Source organism: Carassius carassius, chromosome 7, assembly GCF_963082965.1.
Source record: "Carassius carassius chromosome 7, fCarCar2.1, whole genome shotgun sequence".
Lineage (NCBI taxonomy): Eukaryota > Metazoa > Chordata > Actinopteri > Cypriniformes > Cyprinidae > Carassius > Carassius carassius.
Genome location: NC_081761.1, coordinates 38,053,372 through 38,070,331, shown reverse-complemented (window position 1 = coordinate 38,070,331; position 16,960 = coordinate 38,053,372). Strand labels below are relative to the sequence as shown.

The window sequence follows — 16,960 nt, the reverse complement described above, 5'->3', positions numbered from 1 at the left end:
GATCGTTCAGAAGGATGACTCTCAAATAGAGTTTGAGATGAACAAAGGCAGTGTTTGTCTTCAGGGAGGATCCTCTCCAGACACCACGTTATACTGAGGTTGTTGTTGAAGGTGTACAAGTCCTTAATGAATAGCCATCAGTTAAACATGTGTCATGTTATCTGGCCTCATATGCTTTAATTTTAAATAACTGGATGTTAAAATTGTCTAATATCGATTAACGTCAAACATCTTCAATTCTCTGCTTAGTTTTACTTACTTTCAATTTTTTTTTGTTTAATCTCAGTTGCTGTTGCGGTTTTAGTTTCTAAACATCTGACAGAAACGAGATCTTGTCTGTGCTGTCACTACTCTCTATGGTTGAAGCCATGCACATAGATTTCCTTTCTATTACTTCACTAGCACATCTAAAATATTTGTCTCAGATATTCCTTATTAAAGGTACAGGTTGTAGGACCTGCCACTAGAGGGCGCACTACAAAAACAATAACAATCACGTGGTTTGATGACGCTAAGAAGGAGCATGGAATGATGGGATTTGTTGTCTTCTACCCAACCACTTACGGCCATCAATCAGACGGAAAGATAAATCATGGATTTAACGGATGAGGTAAAGTTTTATAAATGTTGTGTTTCATGTCATAATTTTCAAATGTGAGTTCAAAGATTTGCGCGAGTAGATTACATACAAAGTCAATGCAAAGATGTGATCAGACTATGGATCAGACGCGTCCTGGCGCGGGTCTAGAGACGCGATGCCCCGCATTTGGCGTCTATGCCCCATAATACTAATCTTGTTGATCGTTATAATAGTATACTTTTCTGTAAAGATACGAATCAAAACAACTCACCCGTCGAGTAAAACACAAGCGAGATTGGCATCTTTTTTTAGTTGAAGTTTGTTGCGAAGCTCTCTCCATCTAGAAAATGCAACACCGATATTGATCCTCTCTCTTTCTCTCCTCTTGTCCCAAACTCTTCTTGGTTCGTTTGGTTGGCCCATATGCTTATGTTTACGGGAGCTGTCCTTGTCGACAGAACCAGCGGCAGACGGTAAACCGTAATTGTGTTCCATAAATAAGTAACACAATCCATCATAATGTGCAAGAAGAAGTAAATAAGGAACTCCTTGAAGCAAGCTAGTGGTTTGCTGGACGCTAGACACTACTTCCGCATTTGTCCAAAACACTGTTGTCATGTGGTTTCTTCGTCAGTAAAGGCGGTAACAAAGGGTAACTAACGTCATTGACAGGCGACTGCACTACCCTGTGTCACTGTTTAGAATGGGAATTTTCTCATAATTTACAAGTAGTTGAAAACATTAGAGATATTGTTAGTAATCAGCTGGACAAAATATATAACACTAGCCTAATGCTTTTTGTTTATTTTACTGCAAATATCTTACAAATTGTACCTTTAACATATTTTTTGCTAAAAATACCTATAAATATAGATAAAAAATGTAGTCATACACTTTTTTGGCATTATTATTCTTCAACTATTGAAATTTTCTAGCTCATAAGTCTATTGTTCACTTTTTTACTCAATTTTGCATATTTTGTTATCAGTTCACCTGATTTAGTTTCTTGAACTGATGTCTTTCCCTTTCAAAGTGACTTCTTATGAAGAGTCTGGCTCTCTGTTAGCGAGGCATCCCTCTCCTGACAGAAGCACTGTGTCTTTGGCTATTCTAACCTCTCTTAGACCTGAGGTAGGAGATTTTATCTCACCTCTTTATGGTCTAATTTTCATGCGCACTCAACCCTTTCTGGGTCTTCCCTATGAATTATTCTATTCTCTTTTGGGCCTTACATGATTCATTTGTCCTCAATAATTTCTTATTTCATGTTTTAAACATCAAAACCTACGAACGGGTAAGCCAGCTGTCGAGCAATTGATCATCAGTTCTGGCCAGTAATTGATGATCAATCCGCCCCTATACTATTTACCTTATTTTATTTATTCTCAGCTTAGGTAAAGTAAGTTGAATCTGTCCTGTCGCATAAGCATCTAAGTTCATACTTGCAAAACAGGTCACAGAAGACTTCTTCATGGTCTGTTCTGGCTGAGCTTTAAATCAATGTCAGGGGAAGCAGACTTATGCTATATAAATACAAGTCAATTTATTAATCACAATTTCTAGATAAGCTGTACAAATATTCTACAACTACTGTATATACAGTACGTGGACATCTTGGACGTGGACAAAATTCTTCAAATTGTGAACGGATCATGTAGAGAAACTGTCCAAAAGGCACTTGCAGCTGATTTTATGTTGCTTACACCACTGCACAACTCTTTCTTTTTCTGATTTATATGTACCCATATCTGAATCTTTTGTCAATAATTTAAGCAAGACTGTATTGTCTGAAAATTGTATAATAAACTGCCATACTTATCAACTAATATTTTCAACCTGTTAACAATGTGAGAAGATTCATATTCTAAACTATTTTATGCGAAGACAACTAAAATGAATGTTTCTTAAAATAAAAATTAAACTCAATTAAGAAAAATCATTACAAGTAGAAATGTAAATTGAACTCAGATCTTTTGTGGACAACTGCTAGCTAACAACAGCACACATCCCTATGCACATCCCTTAGCACTAGTAAATAATTTTTCACTGCATCAGAAACTCCACAGTTACTGCCTTTAAATAAAACAACATGCAGCAGCAGATCAATGTCTCTCTGATCAACCTTGACTTTACTCTTCAGCACAATGTTAACCCACAACAACCAGACAATCAGAACACTTTAAATCCAAAAAGAAGAGAACCCTCTATCATTGTGTGCAAAAACAGATCAAATAACCTTTGATTCGGCATTTACTCTATTTTAAGTAAAGTCAGGTCAAGTCACCTCTATTTATATACAGTACTGGTTGTGTCAAAGCAGCTTTTCAGTGTCATACAGGAAAATAGTTAGTTATTAATGCAAGAGGACAATAACAAAGAGTTATTTTCCCAGTTAAAGTCAGTCCATGATTCAGTGATGTCTTCATTCAGTTCAGGTCTCGTCCAATAGAGTCTGTCAATCAGTCAAGCGTCCCCAACTTTATTTGAGTTTACATATTTTTTATAAGTGCAATGTGATTTCACAGTAATTTTACAGTAAACTACTGGCAGCAGCTTTGCCAATATCTCCAAGTGGGTATAACTGCAGACCGGAGACCTCCAAAATGGGGCGGGGTCTCCTTTCGCAAAAAATTTCAGCATTGGCTGTGGCTTCAGCCAATTGTTACTGACTTACATTTCAAAATAAAACTTTATAAATTGAACATTTGTTTCTAGTTCAGCCCAAGAAAAATAATGTTGAAAATTCAGATCAAGTGCCCAACAAAAGTAAAAACTGCTCTCGATAAAGTTGATTTTAAAGCAATCCATTATTTAAAATCTTTTGTTTCTCTTTTTTCTGTTATTGTTGTTTCTTTTTTCCATCAGTGATTCTGCTTGTTAACAGCAGGTGTTCATACTACTATATTAGTAAACTGCAAGGAATATTGAATGAAGGTATAGGGTGTGATAATTCACAGTTAAAAAAAAAAAAAAAAGTGAAGTGACATTCAGCCAAGTATGGTGACCCGTACTCAGAATTTGTGCTCTGCATTTAACCCATCCGAAATGCACACACACAGAGCAGTGAACACACACACACACACACTGTGAGCACACACCCGGAGCAGTGATTTATGCTGCGGCGCCCAGGGAGCAGTTGGGGGTTCAGTGCCTTGCTCAAGGGCACCTAAGTCGTGGTATTGAAGAGAGAACTGTACATGCACTCCCCCCACCCACAATTCCTGCCGGCCCGGGACTCAAACCCACAACCTTTCGATTGGGAGTCCGACTCTCTAACCATTAGGCCACGACTTCCCTATATTGCAGTTATATTGCAGTCAGCTACTTTATCGAAAACAACAAATATTATCCAGTATTTATTGTTTTGTATTGAATATTACTGTTAAGAAGGATACAGTATGTTCCTGTTAGAATTTGGCAGTTTTTTACATCACAGTTGTACATTGTAGTATTATACAGAGGTGGGAGTTTCAAGTCACAAGCAAGTCTTCAAGTCATATCCAAGTCCTCAAAGGGTTAAAGTTAATAAGTGACTAATTAAATGATGATTGTGCATTAGTGATGAACACCTGCTGTTATTGAGAACTACAGAGCATCAGATGTTGATGTTTTATTGGTTAAAATGATGCAACCATAATGCAGATCAGTGTTTGTTTAGTTGGGCTCTTGACCCTTGACTGTTGCGTTAGATCTCTTTTTGTAGCATTTCATGAGGTGCTGTAAATCAGAGAGTAGATAATAACTGTCTGTATGTGATAAGCTAGTAATCGTGACCTGGGGGGTATTCCAGAAAGCAGGTTATGTGACATACCCAGGTATGTTTAAGAGTAAGTAAATGGATAACCTCAACTTTCGGTTTCAAAAACGGAGGTAACCTGAAAGTTATTATTAGTTAAAGTTTTTATGTTAGTTGTCATAGCAACTCACTCTCTGAACATAACCTGCTCCAGAGCAGGTTATGTTCCAGGATTAGTTCACTTCAGCGAGCCTTCAGTGGGCGTGATAGATACCGCACAACATTATATAATATTAGAATATGTAATATAGCCTATTTTATATATATATGCTAATGAGGAAGCGCTAATGTAAGTAATAAATAAGGTAATATATTATTCTAATATGATTATTTCTTTTATTGGCATATATAAGAGTTATCTGTAAATTATGTATTAAGAGGTATGTATAAATTATAAAACACTATGACAAGGTAATGTTTAACATATATATTTTATTTTTTATATGTTATATCTCACTGCATGGAGTGGCATTTTTCTATAATGTCTAAATTCTAAATCTAAATACATATCTGATATGACTTAATGTATAATTAGCATAAAACAAACAATATAATTCACATTCTCAAGTATTAAAGATTAAATGGAAAAAAATAAAAATGATTGCACCGCCATCAATTAGGTGGCGATATGCTCTAAGCATGTAAACAACTAATTAACAAAAGAAGAAGAAATAAACAGCATGGCGCGCGTTTTCTTAGCGCCCGTTTCTATAGTGACTCGTCGATTAGTCGCTCTGTTGAGAATGTCTTGAGTCTTAACCAGGAATATACTCTGAGTTGAATTAACTTACTCCCGGACGAGTTTTTGGAACCACATACCTCGAGTAAGCAAGGTTTGGGGTTAATCAACCGAGAGTTCAGGTTTTAGTTCACGGTAAGTTAACCCTGCTTTCTGGAATACCCCCCTGGTCTGGTTACAATCAAGTTAACATTCGTTTTATTTGAGTTTTGCATAATCAACCCAGAAAAACTACAGCATGCAAAAAAAATTCCAGTGAGTGAATTTTAAGTCTATTAAGTGCATACAAAATTTGAACTCCACTGCGCTGTAGACACACACAGACATCAAGAACCAGCATATGACTCTCAACAGTGGTGACAACCAACAAAATGTTGCATAATGGGTAAAACCACAGTAAAAACTCCCGTCATGCACTGCAGTATTGTTACCACTGTTGAGGATCGTGTGATTAGTGTGGATGTCTAAAAGCCTGAACTGACAGTTTCCTCTTTTGTCTTTCAACGTTAAAGCATTGTGAGAGTATTTTTTATTACTTAAGTTCAGTAATAGCTGAATGTCAATCAGCAATCCAAAGATAAACACAATTTCATGATGTTCAGTCATCATGAGTTATAAGAAGAAAAAAATATAAGATCATCTGTTACTGCAAAGTTTGATTCAGCAATGCATACATGTTTGTTGCAAAAACAAAATTGCAATTGTTTTGAATCAAATTGCTCTGAATCAGTAAAAGAGTCTAGAGACTACCTAAAGCAAACCTTGACCACAATTATGGTGGCAGTGTTTTTTTTTTTTCCAGTTGAAGGCTGTGGCTAAATTCAGTTGTAGTTCTTGTGTTTCTCTTTACTTCAGTGATGTTGATTGTTAACAGCAGATGTTCATCACTAATGCACAATCATCATTTAATTAGTTTCTTAATCATCTCATTAACTTTAACCCTTTGAGGACTTGGATATGACTTGAAGACTTGCTTGTGACTTGAAACTCCCACTTCTGGTATTATAGCATCAGTAAATGATCTGATAATGAGAAACTTATCGAGGAGGGAGTGCATAAATGAGCAATACAACCCAACAAACTCATAAACAAATTATTATATGTTATGCCTGAAAATGTTATAAGTTCAAATACTTCATTTTCTTTCTTTTATTGGCATTTGCAGATTGTTAATTTCTACAAAGCATTGTTTATTCAGAAAGATTTTGTTTTGCAGTTTTTATTAACATATAAAACAAGTGCTTATTTCATTAATCCACATAAACATGATGGGATATATTTTTGAATACCTTAAATTAGAAAGTAATGTGCATCTTGACAACCACTTAGCAAACTGAAGCACAGCTTTCATTTCCAGTAAGAGCTGATGCCCCCACCAGGACATTCACAGAAGAACACAAAAGTATAATCAAACTCACCAGTCATTATGACACACCCTCAATATGTAAAGCTATGGTAACATGCCACAATGGGCTGATATAAAATCTCTAGACAGTTCTGCAGATCCTCATTAACATCATCATCATTCACAACTACACACAAGAACATCATCAGATACTTGAGAAGAAGAGATGTCTGAATCTGAAGGTGCAAAAGATGGTGAGAAAAAAAAAATATATATATATATATACACACACACACTGGGGATGGAATGGTTAAACTTTTTTATACTCACCGTTTCGGTACAGTTCGGTATGTGCTATGTTTATGGAAAAACTATACATAATATATATATATATATATATATATATATATATATATATATATATATATATATATATATATATATATATATATATATATATATATAAAGAAAAAATATATACCTAACTACAAGCAACAGCACAAATAAATACAAAAGATAAAAATAAAATAAACAGTGATTTTTCAGTTTTTTTATTATTTATTTTTTTTAGGTAGGTCTAGCATTAGGTACATATATTGAATAAAGTAATCAAATGTTATACAGCATTGCATATTTGACTATAAATTAATGATTATCTTTAGTAAATAAACAAATGCTATTCAATCAAGAGCAGAGAGTGATTTATTTCTTGTTGCTGCTTGATTAATATAAAGACTGTCACTTTAAAAGAACGCTCTGTTTTAGGATACTTACCAAGAAAGGCGTTTTGATAATACTTTTTGCGTTAATTTGTCCAAACACAATACTCCAGAGAACGCGTATAATTTGCGCGCTTCAGATGAGCGCATGCACAAATCGTCACACTGTGCGCGCGAGCTCGAGTCCTCTGGCTCTTAAATGTTGAAACTGGCAAAACTTAAATGCGTTTAGTTTAAACACATATTAACGTGCTCTATTAAGGTCTCACCTGTGCGCGCCCTATCAGCTCCCGGGTGATGACGGAATAAATATGACTGTTCATATTCCAGCTTTGAACAAGAGTTTGTCCACGTTCTCTCTCTCTCTCTCTCTCTCTCTCTCTCTCTCTCTCTCTCTCTCTCTCTCTCTCTCTCTCTCTCTCTCTCATCGCTGTTGTTGTAATGTACTGGGAAACCAGAATGCGCGTCCATCATCAGAAACATACATTAGCCAACCCCTGTTTTTCTTTTACGTGTTATTTATAAGAAACCATAGCCTATTACAGATGCGTTGTCAGATTTATGTTGAACCACGGTCCTAGCTCGATCGTGCCGGACCGTGTGTGGAGAACCACACGGTTTATTTATTTTTTTATTTTATTTATTTCGCGAACCGGCCCTCCCTAATATATAATATATGCGTAATATATTATGTACAGTGATTTTTGTTTTCAATCTGAAACAACTCAGTATATCTCTAACAGGTATAAAAATGCATATACTTTCTCTGCAGTGAAAAGGCGCAAAATCGATGAGGAATTGCAGAAAAACTCCCTAGACTTTTCAAAGGACACCATGAAGGCAAGTGAAGCATTAAGAGGAAGGCAGAAAATCTCCTCTATGGGAAATTATAGCATACGTTGCTCATGACTTGTTTGAAGTTGTCATCAGGACTGCCAACGTGAACATATTTGATAATGTACTATTTTACTATCTTAGACTTGCAGTTTACACTATGACCTAATCAAATAATGTTCAAAAATAAATAAATAAATAAATAAATAAATAAATAAATAAATAAATATATATATATATATATATATATATATATCCTCATAAACTATTGTACTTTGATTATATTCAATTTCATAATATTATTGAAATGCCATCCAAGTCACTTTAAAGCAGGCACGGTTAAACTCAGTACTGGAGAACCATTTTCATGCAGAGTTTAGCTTCAATCCTGATTCATTTGAAAAAAATTTAAATAAAAAATGAAAAAAAAAACTCATGTTAAACAGTCAGGAGCCCAACTAAAGCAAATGTTTTATTGAAATTAAGTAAAATTTTGAATTGAGTGAAAATATATATTTATCATCATTAAAGTAAGGAAAATTCTGTCTATTCTAAACTATTGGTTGTGAACATGTGGTGCACCATAAAAGCAACAAGGAATCTGATTGGCAAATGTCACATCATGCTCATCTAAAAGATACATGTACATAGTCATAAATACCTAGACACCTCATTGGCCGCTCGACCGCACATCAGCATCACCACCATATTGGAGCTGGCAGCTTTCCATAACTCTCACATCAGGACAGAGGAAAACACACCTGACTTGTCAGCAGCTTGGGGGTCCACAAACCATCGCACAATAATAAAAACAGATCTCAGGGTATTCTCATTCACAGATAAGAATCAAAAGTTGTTTCTGGTAGTTTTTTATTTTATTTTATTTGTATTTGCTGGTTGTATTAAATTTTCTCAGTTATGGTAAATTATTAACGTTTAAAGATGTTTTTAAGGGAATGGGAATTAACTATGTTCTGGGAATTAACTATGTTCTGACCTGAAGCACTAAATTATCAAATTAAAAAATTAGTCAGAAGGGTTTAGTAACCTTATTTTAAGTGACATTAAATAATTAAGCAAACAGACACGGCTTTATCCACTAAAACATTTATTTAGCTTTCAGTTTCAGTTGTCAATTCAAGAAAAAAGATAAAAAACGACTGCAAGTGTTGTCACTAGCAGAAGCACAAGTGTCTGAGGAGATGCTAGTCTGCAGCCAGACCCTTCTCCATTATATTATAATACAACTGTACTGCTGACTCTGCACTGAGTAACAAATGTACATATGCTTCCTGTGCATGTTTACTAAAAGAATGGAATCACAAAAAAAGGTGCTTTATTGAAATATTTCTTAGAATAAAACTGCAAAATCTTAAGGTATAATTGTAAAATAACTAAAAACTAAAATCTCTGTATCAACGACTCCACATTCACTGTTTAATATAAAACTGCAGGACATCAGTTCTTGCGGCTCAGCATGAAACATAATTTAACAGCAATAAACTGTAATTAATTTACAGGAAACAAACTAGAAAAACAGTTATGTACTGGCACTACAAATAACAGTTTTCTCCAGTGTGTCGCTGTTAAGTAAAAAAAAACAGCAATATACTGTAAAACGTAAAAGTCAGATTAATCAAAAAAAAAAAAAAAAGTTAATGTAACTAAAATATTTGTGGACATCCATAGAAAAACGTTATGCAAAGTCATACACTGATAATGAGAGTAAATACTGAACTCAACTGTATTAAAGTGTTTTTGCACAAGAGAGATCTGTTAATGTAGTTTTGTAGTTCACAATGTTTTTTTTTTTATTTGATTAATCTGACTTTTACATTTTACAGTATATTGCTGTTTTTTTTTACTTAACAGCAACACACTGTAGAAAAACTTGTTATTCATAGTGCCAGTAAATAACTGTTTTTCTACAGTTTGTTTCCTGTAAATTAATTACAGTTTATTGCTGTTAAATTATGTTTCATGCTGTTTTTTTTTTCATCTTAAATCTTTAACCCTTTTAAAGCCCACAACAAAATCCTCAGTTTTAAATGAACACTTATAATGTGTGCACACACAATGTTATAGTAACTCTGAATGAGATTATTCTTTGATTAATTGATGATTGAGCATTAGTGATGAACACCTGCTATTAACAAACAGAATCACTAAAGGAAAGAGAAACACAAGATCTACAACTGACTTCAGCCACAGCATTAGATGAAATCAACTGAAATAAAATAAATAACAACAACAATAATTAACAACAATTTTTTTTATTATTTTTTTATTATATCTAAGAAAGACAAGAATCTGCTTATGAATCACAAAAATGGTGACAATCCACAAAATAAATAAACAGATAAATTCTGAACTTCACAAAACATGCTAATAAAACTTAAGACAAAAGCAAAAATACAAGCACATAAGAATTTAAGAAAATAAGTGGACAATTCAGGGGCATAATCTATTCATTCTGCAATGCATGCTGGGATTCTTGGATGAGTTTTGCCCTGTGCTGGTACCCAGCATTCATTGCATCATGAACCTTTTGATTATCACCATTGTTGAAATACATATGCAGAATGTTGATGTCTCTCTTTGAGTTTTACTAATGTTGAAGCTCAAATTAATTTAGATCCAAAATGTTCTCATATTCTGGTTGTCATATCAGTTGTCAGTATTATAGAGAAATAAAAGAAAAAAGGCAACAACATGTGTAACATTCTTGTTTAATTAAACTCAAAATTAATCAAGCAACACCTTGAGCCAGATAAATAGAATGTAACTATTAGAAACAGACATCTTAAAAACACAGATATAGCAAACAAGATAAAAGATCAAGGGTTAAGATCCCAACTAAAGCAAACACTGATCTCCACAATGGTAACGTCAAACGAAACAGTAAAACATCATCATCTAAATTACTGCAACTCTCAATAAGATATTTTGATCTCTGGTCTGACAAAATTAAAGTCAGTCTGATAGTAATGTGTAAAGCTGTTTTGTTGATTGTTTAAATCTTCAGTTGATTTCATCTAAAGCTGTGGCTGAAGTCGTAGTTGTAGTTCTTGTGTGTGTCTTGTTTCTCTTTTCTTCAGTGATTCTGCTCGTTAACAGCAGCTGTTGATCAGTGTCTGAATTCACTCATTAGTTTTCATTCTCTCTGTCAGGTGGACTGTATTAGTAAACTCATGTAGGGAATAGTGAATGAGGGTGTAGGGAGTGATTTGTGATTGTACCTTTAGGGGTACAATTATTTAGGGGTACATGGACATAAACCACATTTTAGTATAACCTATACACTGTCAGAAATAAGGGTACAATAAGTTTCCATTTCTGTCCCCCAAAGTACAATCTACACTAACGTACCCCATAGGATTTATTATTGGACCTCAAGGTACATGTATGTACCTTTTTGAGGGTCAAAAAGGTACATATATGTTCCCAAACATTAAAATGTACATATATTTACCGTTTCTTTTAAAGGTTAAGGTACAATTTGTAGAGCCAGCCCTGAATTGCTGCTTGAATCTCAATTTAAAAGAACGTCTGTTTTCTTTTGTTTCTTTCTTTTAGTAGAGACGAAGTCATAGCACGGTTACACATGATTCTTACCAGATTTGGGTAGTCCAGGGGCCAAAGAGTAAAAGTCCTGCCATATTGTTGCTCCATCCATGAACTCAGCAGCTGATTTCATCAATAACAGCAGGTGTTAATCCTTAATGCACAATCATCATTTAATTAGTTACTTAATTATCTTATTAACTTTAACTCTTTGAGGACTTGGGATTTGACTCAAGACTAATTTTCAGAGGTGGGAGTTTCAAGTCACAAGCAAGTCTTCAAGTCATATCCAAGTCCTCAAAGGGTTAAAGTTAATGAGATAATTAAGTGACTAATTAAATGATGATTGTGCATTAGTGATGAACATCTGCTGTTAACAATCAACATCACTGAAGTAAAGAGAAACACAAGAACTACAACTGAATTTAGCCACAGCCTTCAACTGAAAAAAAATACACTATGCCACCATAATTGTGGTCAAGGTTTGCTTTAGGTAGTCTCTTGACCCTTTTACTGATTCAGAGAAATTTGATTCAAAACAATTGCAATGTTGTATTCGCAACAAACATGTATGCATTGCTGAGTCGAACCTTGCAGTAACAGATGATCTTATGCTTTTTCTTCTTATAACTCATGATGACTGAACATCATGAAATTGTGTTTATCTTTGGATTGTTGACTGACACTCATGTTCAGAGGTGGGACTTTCATGCCCCAAGCAAGTCTTCAAGTCATATCCTAAGTCCTCAAAGGGTTAAAATTAATGAGATAATTAAGTGACTAAATAAATGATGATTGTGCATTAGTGATGAACACCTACTGTTATTGAGAACTTACAGAGCATCAAATGTTGATGTTTTAATGGTTAAAATGATGCAACCATAATGGAGATCAGTGTTTGTTTAGTTGGGCTCTTGACCCTTGACTGTTGTGTTAGATCTCTTTTTGTAGCATTTCATGAGGTGATGTAAATCAGAGAGTAGATAATAACTGTCTGTATGTGATAAGCTAGTAATCGTGACCTGGTCTGGTTACAACCAAGTTAACATTCGTTTCCTTTGAGTTTTGCATAATCAACCCAGAAAAACTACAGCATGCAAAAAAATTACAGGGTGTGAATTCTAAGTTTATTAAGTGCATACAAAATTTGAACTCCACTACGCTGTAGACACACACAGACATCAAGAACCAGCATATGACTCTCAACAGTGGTGACAATCAACAAAATGTTGCATGCTGGGTAAAACCATAGTAAAAACTCCCGTCATGCACTGCAGTGTTGTTACCACTGTTGAGGATCGTGTGATAAGTGTGGATGTCTAAAAGCCTGAACTGACAGTTTCCTCTTTTGTCTTTCAACGTTGAAGCATTGTGAGGGTATTTTTTTAATTCAGTTTTTTTTTATTCGGTCACCATGAGTTATAAGCAGAAATCTGTCACGGCAAGGTTTGATTCAGCAATGCATACATGTTTGTTGCGAAAACAATATTGCAATTGTTTTGAATCAAATTGCTTTGAATCAGTAAAAGGGTCAAGAGACTACCTAAAGCAAACCTTGACCACAATTATGGTGGCATAGTGTTTTTTTTTTTTTCAGTTGAAGGCTGTGGCTAAATTCAATTGTAGTTCTTGTGTTTCTCTTTACTTCAGTGATGTTGATTGTTAACAGCAGATGTTCATCACTAATGTACAATCATCATTTAATTAGTCTCTTAATCATCTCATTAACTTTAACCCTTTGAGGACTTGGGATTTGACTCAAGACTAGTTTGTGACTTGGAAGGAATGACTTGGAATGATGTCGGTTACTTCAAGGATCCTCAAATCTGGCCCACAAGATCCACTTTCCTGCAGAGTTTAGCTCTAAACCTAATCAAACACAACCGAGCAAGCTAATCAGTGTCTTTGGGATCATTAGAAAATCACAGGTAGGTGAGTGTGATCAGGGTTGGAGCTAAACTCCCTCCAGGACAAGATTTGAGGAACCCTGGTTACTTCCATGCCTGCTTCTGATATTTTTTAAGGACCTCCTTTGTTGAAAGCCCTGTAAGAACCAGATTTGGGTAGTCCAGGGGCCAAAGAGTAAAAGTCCTGCCATATTTTTGTTCCACCCATGAACTCAGCAGCTGATTTCACCAGAGGAGGAACCAAGTCATTCCTTCCAAGTCAACTTTACAAATCTTCTTTATGCACCAAGCGTTTGTAACACTCCATAGAGAAAGGAACAGTTGAAATTGCATCATATGACAGTAAGGTCCAGGCACACGGCCCAAGGAAGGTATCTGGTGCTGGCTAAAGGTTTCCTGTGTGTTCAGTCTTTTCAGCGCGAAGAGTTATTCAATTTAAGTTAAACTCATATCTGTCTCATTTTAGTATCTAATCTGACTACATTTTATTATTACCTCCAATTTATGTTGGAATACGAATTGGTTTCTAATTAGTATTCTGACATTTGATTATTTTAGTTAAACTCTTTATTTCATATTAACTAATTCTTTCAGGTGCTCTGGTAACTAACAAGGATTCAACATACAATACGAGTCAATAATTATAGAGTAAAACAGAATAAAATCAAATGTAACAATTTATTATCAGTCAGGTAAATATGTATTCTGCCAATTACATACCAAATTCAAACATAACAAATCATATCAATATAAAACATCAAATTCTCAAAGATGAATCTAAAAGTAAGATATGCATACCTGACCTTAGAAAATACATAGTATAAAGTGAAGAGACACTCAACACACTACGGGCTTTCTGGCTACAGAATCACCCTGATCCTTTTGCTGCAATCCTTTAAATACAAAACCAAGATAAAACATCCCCCAAATGAGGCTTGAACAAACAGTTGTTATTTGCCTTAACCAAGGTCCCAGACCGGGATAGTTTACACCTCAAAGGAAAATAAGATAATTTACATGGAGGACCCTGGAAAAGGGCACTCCCATTACAGCATAATATACCTTATCTCTTAGGATCTGTATTATCTTTTAGTCTACATTTTTTAAGATTGGGACCATTGTACCAGTCGCCCCTAAAACATTTCAAATGATACTAGACATGAGTGTTAGTTCACTTGCATTGGCATTTTCATGTAATCATTTTGAGCAGACTGAGTAGAAGGAAGGAAGAATGGATGAAGGGATTTAAAATGAAACAAATGGCCAGAAGGGAAGGAGGTCTCCTGCTCCTCCACTCTGTGGGGTGTCTCGAAGATGCCTGCGTATGTTTGTATTGTCTGTTTCTCAGGAGATCAAAGTATCTCAGGTTCTTTCATCCTTACATGACCCCTTTGAGAAAATATATTCCATATAAATGTACATCCCTATAATATGTAAACCCAAGCTTTACTATCTGTAACTAAACTTCATAGTCCAAGTCTCTGTCCAATTATTTATTTATTTGTTTGTTTGTTAATTAATTATTTAAATATTAATTTGTTTATTAATTTATTTATATATTTGTAAAGACTGCGAGCTGACAGATAGGAATGTTAATGTTCTAAGAATGTTCAGAGAACATTTCATGTTCTGGGAACGTTTTCACCGGCAAGTTCTATTTTAATTCCAAGAATGTTCTGTTAAAAAGTATTTTACACTTGAGTTTTAAATGTTTTTCTCTGGCTGTTATGTTTGTTTTCGTGAGTAGATGATGCTGGTTGCTTGCTGATGATTAAAATATCATCAAAAAGCAACCTGATTATCTGATTTGCAATAGTCTGACCCATGATATTAGTTGCTTTTATTTCACTTTTTTATGGCAACTCAATGATTCTACAGACTGAGACACATCAGAATACTAATCTACGGTCACGCATTGCTGCCACACATATATTGTTTTTTCCACTCACTTCTGTCATAATAACGAGATATATCATTTTGACAATCTTTTCTCGTTAAAAAACATTTTTTCTCGTAATAACGAGCTGTTTCTCATTAAAACAACATATTTTCTCGTAATAACGAGCTGTTTCTCATTAAAACAACATATTTTCTCGTAATAACGAGATGTTATGTTGTAAAAACAATATAATTATGTTGTTAAAACATTTTTTGTCATGAGATCTATATGTTTTCCTGTTATTATAGATACATTATGTGAGCGATAAGTCCACGCTGCTGTCACCACAGTCTGACATAAAACGAGGATCTGCATTTTGCTGAAATTATTTAAATTCAACACTGCTTTAACTGTATTGTTTTTAACTTTAGCAGCATGTTTATTAGTATTAATTTTTAATCTGTCTACAGTATAGTGCTAGCCAACTTAGACCCATAACACATTTACATTTGATTCAGATCAAAACAACTATTTTTAAAGAAAACATAAGTGGAAAAACAGAGATCAGGAATCAGTGTATGAATCTCAACAATGGTGACATGCTCAAACAATTGTAGTCTTTAAAGTTTTAACATCTTGTTTCAAGATGGATATTTTAAACAGCAATTAAAATTATTCTTTAACAATTTAGGCTATAATTAAACTAAAAACTTCACACAAGCCCATAATGAATGTCACATTTAAATGTGTAATTATTTTTCAAAGTAACTTTAGATTATATCCTTTTTCTTTCTGCTTCTGACAGTTTTCTCTATGTCAGTTTCTATAAACTGTTTCTCTGTCCTGCAGATCTTCAATGACCCCATTCATGGTAACATTGAGCTGCACCCGCTGCTGGTGAAAATGATTGATACTCCTCAGTTTCAGAGACTTCGATACATTAAACAACTGGGAACGAAACATCTAGTGTATCCGGGCGCCACTCACACTCGCTTCGAACACTCACTTGGGTACATTTTTCCCTCTTTTTTGGGACTTGCATTTTTTTCCTTGAAATACACTAATACTGTTTGTTTTTGTGTGTGTTAGTGTGGCACATTTAGCAGGATGTCTTCTCAAGACTCTACATGAGAATCAACCAGAACTCAACATCAAAAAAAAGGATTTCCTGTGTGTCCAGATCGCTGCCCTGTGCCATGACATGGGTGAGTACCAAACATTCATGTGAATATTTTACATAGAACATCTTTAGAGAAATTGTTAAAAGCAAACTGGGGGGTATTCCAGAAAGCAGGGTTAACTTACTGTGAACTAAAACCTGAACTCTCGGTTGATTAACCCCAAACCTTGCTTACTCGACGTATGTGGTTCCAAAAACTCGTCCGGGAGTAAGTTAATTCAACTCAGAGTATGTTCCTGGTTAAGACTCAAGACATTCTCAACAGAGCGACTAATCGACGAGTCACTATAGAAACGGGCGCTAAGAAAACACGCGCCATGCTGTTTCTTTCTTTTTCTTTTGTTAATTAGTTGTTTACATGCTTAGAGCATATCTCCACCTAATTGATGGCGGTGCAATCATTTTTATTTTTTTCCA

At 34.7% G+C, this 16,960-nt stretch overlaps 1 protein-coding gene across 1 annotated transcript in view; it reads left to right on the top strand.

Moving 5' to 3' along the window:
- The first annotated feature begins 6,686 nt into the window (after positions 1–6,686).
- Positions 6,687–16,960, top strand: part of LOC132144290 (deoxynucleoside triphosphate triphosphohydrolase SAMHD1-like) — a 54,155-nt gene continuing 43,881 nt past the window's right edge. The window contains exons 1-4 of the mRNA XM_059555069.1: positions 6,687–6,714; positions 7,952–8,019; positions 16,213–16,373; positions 16,453–16,568. Of these exons, the coding sequence (XP_059411052.1) occupies positions 6,687–6,714; positions 7,952–8,019; positions 16,213–16,373; positions 16,453–16,568 (373 nt within the window). The remainder of the gene's footprint in view (positions 6,715–7,951; positions 8,020–16,212; positions 16,374–16,452; positions 16,569–16,960) is intronic.